Raw genomic sequence first — 11281 nt, 5'->3', positions numbered from 1 at the left:
AAGCGAATGACATACCCCATTAATGATTACATGTTACGGACTGACTCATCATTTTCAGAGAGGGCTGATGAGGGCCATCATCATAGAGGACCACATGGATTTTCTGACTTAGATGTTGGTATGGTAACTCAGTTCCCCCTAGATTACATGCACCTTGCATGTTTAGGTGTAATGCGTCGATTGTTAAACATTTGGATGAGGGGCCCTTTGAAGTTTCGTTTGTCCTCTAGTCTTGTTGACAGGATTTCAGAAAGTCTAATTCAAATGCGTTCGTATATTCCAGCAGAGTTTGCAAGGAAACCAAGATCCCTCAGAGAGCTAGATCGTTGGAAAGCAACTGAGTTAAGACAATTTCTCTTGTATACAGGCCCTGTTGTTCTGGCACCATATGTAGACAGTAATGTATATAACAACTTTATGTTGTTATATACAGGTATTTGCATCCTTGTCAGTCCAAAGCTCTGCTTGGTGTATAATAATTATGCAAACACTTTGCTCACCATGTTTGTAAGTCACTTTGGGGAGCTGTACGGCAGAGATGCATTTGTGTATAATGTGCATGCTTTGGTCCACTTATCTGCAGATGTACAACTACATGGTTGTTTGGACTCTACCTCTGCCTTTCCGTATGAGAATTACCTCCATAAACTAAAGAGGTTTGTAAGAAAGCCGGAATTTCCACTTGCTCAGATAATAAGAAGGTTATCAGAAGTTCAAAATATTTGCAGCATTGAGTTGCCCTGTAAGGGTTTAAAAAAGCAACATTATGTTGGACCTGTTCCTGATGGCCTTCAGGCAGAAGCACAGTACAGAGAGCTACACACAGAAAAATGGCAAATGAAAGTTTCCACAGGTGACAATGTTTTTGCTATAGGCAAAGATATATGTGGTATATATAACATCATTCAAACAGCAGAAGAAATTCATGTAGTATTTAAAGTTTTCACAAACATGGGAAATTTCTTCAGCTATCCCCTGAGTTCAGATTTTCTTAAAATATTTATTGTCTCTCAACCAACAGGGCCATTTAAGGTGGCCAAAGCATCAGAGATATCTCATAAGTGTGTGCTCCTACCTTATAAAGATAGGTTTGTTGTCATGCCCTTTTTGCATAGTCATAGTGATAGGGCATAGGTGTGGTGGTGGCTTAGAAGTGAGTTTGAGGAGCTGAGTAGTGGGTCTCAGTGGGAAAAAGACTTAAGACTGACTTAACACTAACACACAAACGGACATTAAGAAGAGCAACCTACTCCACAATTGAAATGATGTGAGTATCCCTAACGAATATCTAAAAATTCAGAGCCTCTAACCGACGTAATTTCCGCATGTCTGTTATTTTGGTTATTTAACCCTGGTAATATTGTGTGTGTTTATGTACTTTCCCCTTAAAAAACTGCGTGTGTAGTGACGTGACTCCGCCCTGTCCAGTCCTGCTCAGCCTTCAGACCGGAGTCTGAAGGTCAGGGAGATGTTAGCTAGTGCTAACCGCCTTCACTTTGCAGTAGTTGTGGAAACAACAGACAGACTTTTAATAACAGACACACTGTGACCTACTCTGTACATTTACTTCCAGACTGACAACTTATTACTCGCTTTCCGCATCACTTTCTGCCGTTCTCTCACTCGCTCAGCCATTGACTCGCTACGCAAAGATGTTTTACAAGCACAAGATAAAACGACAGTGTACACACCAGTGCAGATGTAATTCATTCGCTACCCGGTTGGTTTTGTTCTGATAGGCTACGTCGTTAACAAGACTCCACATGCGGTGCACGTGCTGCTATAATGATCACAGATAGTATTTAAAAGGGGGGGGTTAAAATAACAAAAAAAACTTAAGGATAATAACATAAATCTGCATCATTTTCCTTTTCAGATGTATATAGTTGCAGAATTTACAGAGTCCAAGACTGTAAATATTATATCAGACTCGTGGTTTGAAGATGGTGCGACTTTCTGGCCAAACTATAAAAGCGATGAACGCATCAACAGAGCTGTTCGAAAACATGAGGTGCCAGGATCAGACTGGAAAATGTATGACGTTCGAGTCCTCTCAAGAGCTGGTAAGGATGCACTAAAATGTACCTATTCCACAACTTTTCTACCTATTAAGTATTAAATTGTCAAATACTTGCTAACTGGGTTTGTATATGTGTGTAACTGTAAACTGAAGTTAGAGCCTGTCATAGTGATGGGTATTTGTTAGGATTTTATTGATACTGATACTGCTTGTCAATACTGATAGTAATCAATACTACTCTTTATAATTTGGTGCAAAAAGTAAAGATGTGAAAACAGAATTTTTTTTATTTTTTTGCAGAAATAACTTCCTGAGTTTTCTATATATACAGTGACAATTGCTACAAATGTCTGGTCTAACAACTATAAGCAATAGTTCTCTCTGGTTGTCAGGACAGCTCCCATTAAGTTCAGCTGAGCATAACTCGAGGGAGCTGCCTATCACTAAAATGAGAATAGCTGATTGACCTTAAAGATCAGCACACCTTAAGTTAATGAGCCTGGGCCACTTTAGCTTGTTGCTAACATCAGGATTCAGGACTTAAATCAGCTTGGCTTGAGTCTTGAGTTGGGGCATTTAGCCTACACATAGCCTAAACTTTACACACACTACACAGCTATAACTTTACTGCTTAACTCTCACCGTTACACTCACACATACATTGCTACGTTCACAGCCAACTTCACACTCACTGTCACACACACATTCTCTGTATCATTTTGTCTTTACTGCTCACTTGGGTTAAATGTATATATTTATTTTATTTTTTAATATATTTTTATTTTTTAACACAAACACACACACTGTTTTATTTATTTATTAATGCACTTTATTGTTAACAGTGATTTTGGACACAGCACCAATTTCTGAGGTGTGAGTTTCCAGAGATAAACTAATATTTAATCTTTTTTCAATTCTGATCAGGTGATTATCAAATAGCCAGAGAAAAGCTGAGGGCTTCGCTGACCTGTAACACATCGGAGTTACAAACCGATGGCGAACAGGAAGTAGTAGTAGCTAGGAAAAGAAAAATTAAGCCAAGGTTTGGTATTTTCACGTATACATTATTTAAAAACAAAAGACCATTTACTGCAGTCAGATACAATTATTCAGAGATCTCACAAAGAAGTATTGCAAGACAACATTTTGTCTTTTGCTGATATAGCTATATGCACTGAATGTCAAATGGTAAAGGCAGAAATGGTATTGCATCTTGCATTTAAATGCACTTTAGAAGTAACTGATTCCTAGTGCAACCTAATAGTGTTGACTAATTAAATATTTTGAGTATTGACATTTAGCACAACATTTCTCACATTTTAAAGTTGGTTGCAGGTGCAATTTTTGATTGTCTTAACTAGTTTTAGAATTTTTTGCAAATGCTACATTGTTAACTAGGCCCTGGGGGGGTTGCTTTGTTTGTTAGGCTCATCTTTGGTGATACCGACTCTGAAAGTGAGCCAGAGGAGAGGAACAATACAAGACCCACTTATCTCTCCCTCACTCCAGCACCACCTATTGCTCCACCGACTCCTAACTTCTCAGCTAGACCTCTGCCAGATCCGAATAATGCTGAACTTCTTCATTCCACTGGTATGTTCTTGTACTGCAGTAGTATCATTCAACCCCTGGTTATGAAGTATCATTTACATTTATTAATTTAGCTGACGCTTTTATCCAAAGCGACTTACAATTGATATACACTCACCTAAAGGATTATTAGGAACACCTGTTCAATTTCTCATTAATGCAATTATCTAATCAACCAATCACATGGCAGTTGCTTCAATGCATTTAGGGGTGTGGTCCTGGTCAAGACAATCTCCTGAACTCCAAACTGAATGTCAGAATGGGAAAGAAAGGTGATTTAAGCAATTTTGAGCGTGGCATGGTTGTTGGTGCCAGACGGGCCGGTCTGAGTATTTCACAATCTGCTCAGTTACTGGGATTTTCACGCACAACCATTTCTAGGGTTTACAAAGAATGGTGTGAAAAGGGAAAAACATCCAGTATGCGGCAGTCCTGTGGGCGAAAATGCCTTGTTGATGCTAGAGGTCAGAGGAGAATGGGCCGACTGATTTAAGCTGATAGAAGAGCAACTTTGACTAGAACGATATCAAGAGTTCGATAAATGTTCGATAATATTTAAAAAGGAATTAATTTTCCAATAAAGATATTAATTTTGTTAAGGAAAAATGACATGTTTGAATTTTCTACCTCAGATTTGGTAAATTTTCTCCTGTTTGGCAAGTGTTTGTCATGATATGTTCTGACAATATAGAGTAGTTTAAAACCACAATTAACACTCTGGTTTCTACAATTTTCAGTTAGGAGCAAAACTCTGCCTTTAAACTTGAAAGAAATAAAGATTTGACATTTATCGTGATAATTATGGATATTGACTGATATATTATCGTGAGAATTGTTAAGTGTTGTTCCTGTGTTATTGATACTTAGGAAAAGGGAGCCTTCAGTTTGTTACTCTTAAGAAAATGGAATCTTTAAATAATGAAACTTATTACTTTTAATGAAAGTCAATAAAAAAAAGACTTTTGAAAGGAAGTTATTTTTCGTAATTCGTGTAGGTCATACATTTAAATCATAATGGTCATAAAAAGGTCTTAAAAGGTCTTAAATTTGACTGACTAAACCCTGCAGAAATCCTGAGTAACACCTTTTCTTACACCTACTTTCTACTTTCTTCTACTACGTTCATTGATCTGCCTCTGAATGTCTCTTTTTTTCTTCAAATATATGTAGGCTATGCTGCAAATTTTCTTCTATAAGATAACAAGGGCTGTTTTAAAATCTGTTGTCAGTGCTTGGACCCTAATAATGAAATTGTCAAATGCCTTCTCCTCAGCGGCTGCACCACTTGTTCCCATCCCTCTACCTTGCATGCCTTCAAGTCCTCCATGCCAGATTTCTGCTGGACCTCTGCCTGATCTGAGGCAATGTGATCGTGGTAGTTACACAGGTACCACAATAGAGTATTTTTGTTAAGCTTTTCTTATCAAAGTACTCACCTGTTAGCAAAAATAATATGTTCAATCTACCTCTCCTCAGCTCCAGTGGCACTTGTTCCTACCCCTACTTCTCTCATGCCCTCACGTCCTAGGCGCCGGATCACTGCCACTCCTCCCACAAATGACTATCAAGGCCATTGTTTTGTCCCCACTTTTAGACTGGGGAGGACTGGCACTGGACCTGTTCCTTGCTCTGGTAAAATATATATTTTTTTAACTCTGTGACCGTATACATGGTTTAAATAAGAGCTATTTAAAAAAATACTTATAGAAGGATACGATATATACTGTGTGTGTGTGTGTGTGTGTGTGTGTGTGTGTGTGTGTGTGTGTGTGTGTGTGTGTGTGTGTGTGTGTGTGTGTGTGTGTGTGTGTGTGTGTGTGTGTGTGTGTGTGTGTGTGTGTGTGTGTGTGTGTGTGTGTGTGTGTGTGTGTGTGTGTGTGTGTGTGTGTGTGTGTGTGTGTGTGTGTGTGTGTGTGTGTGTGTGTGTGTGTGTGTATTAGAGCCGACCGATTTGAGCTAATTTCATTGGCATCGGCCGTTTATAACGGCAGATATATGACTATTAAAAGAGAAACAGACTCAGATCATTCACTCATGTCATGGGTGTTGCATATGGCGCTTTGCCACTGCATGGTACGGCACGGTTCGGCTCGGTACGGTTCGACTCGGCGCGGAACGGTTCGGCTCGCTTCGCTTTTCCACTGCGTGGTACGACTCGACTCGGTACGGCACGGTTCGGTTTGCTTTAGCTTGGTTGCTTTTCCATTGCAGTTAGTACCGCTTCAAACTGGGTGGGACTGATCGTTATAGTTGCCGCCTCTACTGCCATGACATCATCGAAAACGCGCCACATTTCAAACGCACAACACAGGGGATGGTGCTCTTGATTCTCGGCATGTGGATGTTTTTAAATTAAATTAAACGTTCTTATAATGGTTTACTATATGGAAGGAAAATTCTTAACGTGTAATTAAACGTTGCGTTCATATTCTGGGCTCATCTGATTTTTTGTACATAGCATAGCCTACTTTGTTATGATTTTAGTATCATAATGATTAATAAATGCACGCACAATTATCCGTGAACTTGATTTGAACAAATGCCTTTCAACTTGTGTGTGCAAAATTCAGAATTAAATGAATGTGCAGCAATCTTTACAAATAGAGAGTCTAGGCCTAATGTACTGTTTTAGCCTACTGCCATTGAAAAAGCGCATTTAGTTAATGTTATGTTATTTTTTTCCATCTGCCTATGTTGATTATGAAAAGTGAACAGCACGAGTAGAGAGACATGGAGCGAGTCAGACATAATTTTGACCACTTCATTAAGTTTTGTTTTGTAGAAAGCATTTCTTTAAAGTGAATTTCGTTTTGTATAAATTGTAAATCTTAATTTTAATAATTTTTTCATCAAACAATTGCCTGGGTAAGATGCAAAATAGACAATTTAATCATTGAGGCGCCCGAGCGGTCACTTGCATTGTATGTTAACTGGAGCGCATCTCATCCTCAAATACACAAAGCTTGAAATGTCTTTAAACGAAATAATTCAAAACAAAAATAAATAGGCTACTCTCTTATGTAATCCATTATGTGCATTTCTCTCTATAGGCGCGTTTACTACGAATATGGCGATCGTCAACTTCATCTTTGCCATGCACAGACACTGACAGAAAACACTATTTTATAAATAATCAGTGCACGCGTTTTAATAAAATTAAAACTTTAATTGTGATCATTAAAATAGCCTAATTGAATATTAAATATTTTGTGGCCAAGTTTTGCTCATATAGGCCTAATTTTATTAAATTGAACAAGCCAAAATTCAGCATTCAATCAAATATTCAAAAAGACTTAATAATGTTATTTCAACATAATATCTCGTTATTTCGACATAATGTGCGTGCAACAAGCAAGATGTGCATTTGTAAATCCGGGGACGCGTGCACTGATTTTTATTTATTAAATTATAAACTGATTGTTTCTGATGTATTCTAAATATTTCTGCCAGCCGCCTGTCTGCAGTTATAGTCTGCGTGTCTGAAATGATTAAACCAGAGCGGACATGTAAATAAACGTGAGCTGAACAAGACTCTAACACGGCTTCCTGTAGCTCCTCTTTGTGTGACGTTGTAGATGTGAAATGCTGTAATCAGAGCCGTACCGGCTGTAAGTGCTGTTACATGAAAAAACATATCTTTCATGTAACAGCACTTTTAATATAATTGTTTCTTAACTCCTTTTGTAGCGGCTGAGCTGCACATTCTAACTTTGCTGGAACATATCAAGGAGCAGCAAATGCAGCTGGCTGCTGCTGTAAATAACATTGCTGCAAGAATGGGGACGGAAACTCCTATGGCTGAGATGCCTCAAAATGTCAGTGTTCCGCTGGCCACCATGTCTGAAGTGGAGGAGTTGGAGGAGTGGCTTAAAGATGCAAGAAACTCGCATGCTAAGCAAAACATGGTATGGTAATAGGGCCAGGTGGTATATCGACTTTAATTAAATCGATTTTATTTTAAAACAAGAAAAAAGAAAATTTTGTTTGTATTGATAGAGTTTAATGTTGTAACCCATTTTTTCAAAGCTAAACTGTTTTTTACTGTACTGTTTGTTTCATGATTTAGTAAACCGACATACAATTTGCGCAATTGTCTCTGTTGATCTGAAATGCTTTTCTGTATTGTCAGATTTCGGCTCTAGGTGCTGTAGGAGGACAGAACGCCAAAAGAGTAACTTGGAATATACTTTCAAGGATTTTCTCAAACACAGTGGCCAAACAGATTAATTGGAAAGGAGTAAACGGGAAAAGAGGTTTTAAAGAAATGCTGACACAAACTCTGTTGATCAGTAAGTATTTTAGTATACGTATTGTAGTATATGTGGAGGTGACTAGTAGATGAGAACAATAAAAAAAAAATATATATATATATATATATATATATATAGGGGTGGGCGATATGGCAAAAATATCATATCACGATTTTTTCCAGAAAAATCACGATTCACGATTTTATCACGATTCTTTTTTTATGTTGGTTTTACTATTTTCTGACTGAGCATTACAGCCAAACTAATATCCATATTTTAAAAACAAAGCCTTAGGTAACAAAATATAAAATAAAAAAGAATGGCAGAAAGGGGCGAAGATAAAAATATTTGTCATTATTTTCTTTGTTATTAAATATTAAGATCAAAGATACACAGTACACATACACAATTTAATATACAAATTAAATAAACAGTGCTTTATTTTTTCAGCTACAGTAGGTGTATTTAACAGTAGCACTGAAGAAAGTAATTAAATGAACAAATATGAAAATAAAACAAAACATAGTTCACTGTATAAATTATACATTGATACTTATTAAAGCTACTATTAAAATTATCAGTCAAGAGCAGTGAGTGATTTTCTCTTTGCATTTTGTTGTTTTATTAACATTAAAGGGATCATTTTCCTATAAATTCAAATTGTCATAATTTACTCTCTCAAGTTGTTTTAAACTCGAATAAGTTTATTTCTTCTGTTGAAAATAAAAGTTACTGAGCCACATTCTTCAAAATATTAATATTAGGAAAATATTAGAAGGAAATTAATACAGGTTTGGAACAACATTAGAGTGCATAAATAATTAGATAATTTTTATTTTTGGGTGAACTATCCCTTTAAGGACAAGCGGCAGCGTGTTTACTATTACTACGCGTCTAATATACACGCATTTGACAAGCAGATTTTCTATCAAATTTCTCAAGTTTGCTTTCACTTTAGACATAACCGACTTTATGTAAACCTTGTGTGTATTTGACAGTATTAGCACAATAAGACTCGAAAGATAACTTAGTCCAGTATCCAGGCTTTTAGTGCATGTGAGCTTCACATGTAACTTAACGTACGCACTGAGAAACGCGCATCAGCACGCGAATTAAATGTTTAACCGACAAGTCATTATTGCACATGCAAATTATGAACTTTTGTGAACTGCAGTGTCCCATTCCGCTGCGTAAACTTTTTATGTGAATATACGTCGCGTTGTTCAGTGGGACAGAGGCGCCAGAACAGCAACTGGTAGATACACGATACTACGATATTTCTTAAAAAGCAGATCGTGGAGACATTTGAATCGTCCACGATTAAAAATCGTCATATCGCACACCCCTATATATATATATATATATTACTCTCTACGCTACGGGATTCCTGTACTTACTTTTGTAACCTTTACTTTTTCATACCGTGGGAAACCTTGAAACCGGTACCCGCCAATGCCTATCCATGACCTGATACAGAATCCACACAGATAAATTTAGAATAAGATGCATTGAGATTTAAGGATGATCCAATACAATCTAGATGTGATTAGTTATTCATTTGTTTTGAGTTACTAAATGAAATGCTACAGAAAATTAGGTCTACTGCCACACCAACAATAGTAATCATGGGCAACATCTAAAGCATTTCTCAAAACAGTGGGTTATTGGCTTGACTTAGAGGTAATTTTCAGAATTTCTGTTAATGACGGCTCATCAACCAATTGACTTTCGCTCTTAACAGAGGCTGTACGGAAGAACCAAGCTGCTAGCAGCGCATCGGACAACGAGATTAACCAGCACGCCATCCGCTGGTTCAACCTGGCCTCTGACCGTGGAGGTGGCCGCAAAGAACGTGCCATGGCCAGAGAGGCCATTCATTAACCGTGGTAAGAGACTTGCTTGCTGGCGGGGCTGTGGTCCGCTGGCAGAACACCGGGTGCTTTCTGATCAGGTGCCGTCGGGATGTTGCCGAGGCGACATAAATTTTGTTTTACGGTGGACGGACTGCAACATTACTGAGTTGTTTTCTTTTAGCTTGAAATAATCCCATACTTTAGACACTTTCTTCTACGCCCCTCCCTATTTTCTCTCTCTTCCTCCACTTTGCAAACAGCGCCATCATAATTACGTTGTGTTCACAGCATAAGCGCGATGTGCGACAGTAATAAATGTCCATGCAAAACAGTGTTATATGGATTAAACGAAGCTTTGCATGGATGCAATTTAGTATTCAATTCAATACTAAATTGAATTGTTCGAGCCCTTGTTAAGTGAATGCCAAATTAATCAGAGCACATATGTGACTGGGTGCTGACAAGCAATGTAGCATTTAAAAACAGCATCACTGATCTTTTTTAACTGAACATTCTTTTATACTTTGCAGAAATGAACGCATCGGCCATCCCGCACTCTTCCACCACTGATGATTTGTTGGGTGTTATGTGAGGGTTGTGGCATTCCCACTTCACTTGCCTCATCAATGTTTCCTGTAAAGCCACCAAAGAACACGTATGATCATTTTGCAGGTTTTTCTGGGTTTCATATGGCTAGAGTTGTATTTTGGCTATAAAACCTTTGTTATTTATACCATGGTCATGGAAAATGGTTAAAATCTAAATGGCTGGTATTATCGATTAAGACAAACTTATCGCTAATTAAAACGTTACATCTTGTGTGTTTAGGCCGTAGAATCTCGTTTCTCTGCTGGCTTTAGCTTTTTTTTTCTGCTTTAATTTTAAAAAATAACAAAAAAAATAACACCTGTGTCATAGGTATGTGGTAGTAAAGAAGTTTCTTATTCCTACAGTTGTCCTGTAGTTGTTCCTACAAGAAGTTTCTTATTCCTACAGTTGTTAAAGACAGAAATGAGCTGTAAAATGTGTTTATTAGATTGATTGTTAGTTTGGCAATTATCTACTTTGTTTTACGTTTCTGTCCTGTCTTTTTATCTCAGACATTTTAAATAAAATTTAAAATGTGTATTTTAAATAAAATTTAAAATGTGTCACTCATCTGTTCTATCAAAACAAGAAGTCTTAAGATGGTGGGGGAAGGGGATTACGGTAGTAATATTTACTCATTACCATTGACGGCAACGTTGCCCAGCACGATTGCTCTAAAAGTTGCTCTGTGTATCATCAGCTTTAGTGTACCTTGGTAAATACAAGTCATAATTTATATTCATAATAACAAGTCATACAGTTATACATTACATAGACCAGTCAGTTAATAGAAACAAAAATGTGGTTGAAACTATCCCAGTAACCCTTTGGCTTCTCAGACAGAAATGGTATACCTTCACTGATATCTATTACTAGGACCTATAGCACAAGCTGAATCATGCACAACATCTAAAAAAAAAAAAACTATCCCTTTAACTGAAAAAAAATTTGTATTTTTGTATATGGTTTGTTTTGTGGTA

At 37.3% G+C, this 11281-nt stretch overlaps 1 protein-coding gene across 1 annotated transcript; it reads left to right on the top strand.

The window, feature by feature from the left end:
- Positions 1-1811: 1811 nt before the first annotated feature.
- On the top strand, positions 1812-11028 carry LOC309505559 (uncharacterized protein). Its single transcript, XM_082178962.1, has 9 exons — positions 1812-2063; positions 2945-3062; positions 3447-3613; positions 4884-4997; positions 5087-5242; positions 7298-7515; positions 7740-7899; positions 9602-9746; positions 10244-11028. Exons 1-8 carry the CDS (start codon positions 1877-1879, stop codon positions 9739-9741), a joined length of 1260 nt encoding a protein of 419 aa, XP_082035088.1. The 5' UTR covers positions 1812-1876; the 3' UTR covers positions 9742-9746; positions 10244-11028.
- The last annotated feature ends 253 nt before the right edge of the window (positions 11029-11281 follow it).

The sequence above is a fragment of the Leuciscus leuciscus genome (genome assembly GCF_965113295.1).
Source record: "Leuciscus leuciscus genome assembly, chromosome: 9".
Classification (NCBI taxonomy): Eukaryota; Metazoa; Chordata; class Actinopteri; order Cypriniformes; family Leuciscidae; genus Leuciscus; species Leuciscus leuciscus.
The sequence above is the reverse complement of the archived record's forward strand: the minus strand, read 5'-3'. Positions and strand labels throughout refer to the sequence as shown.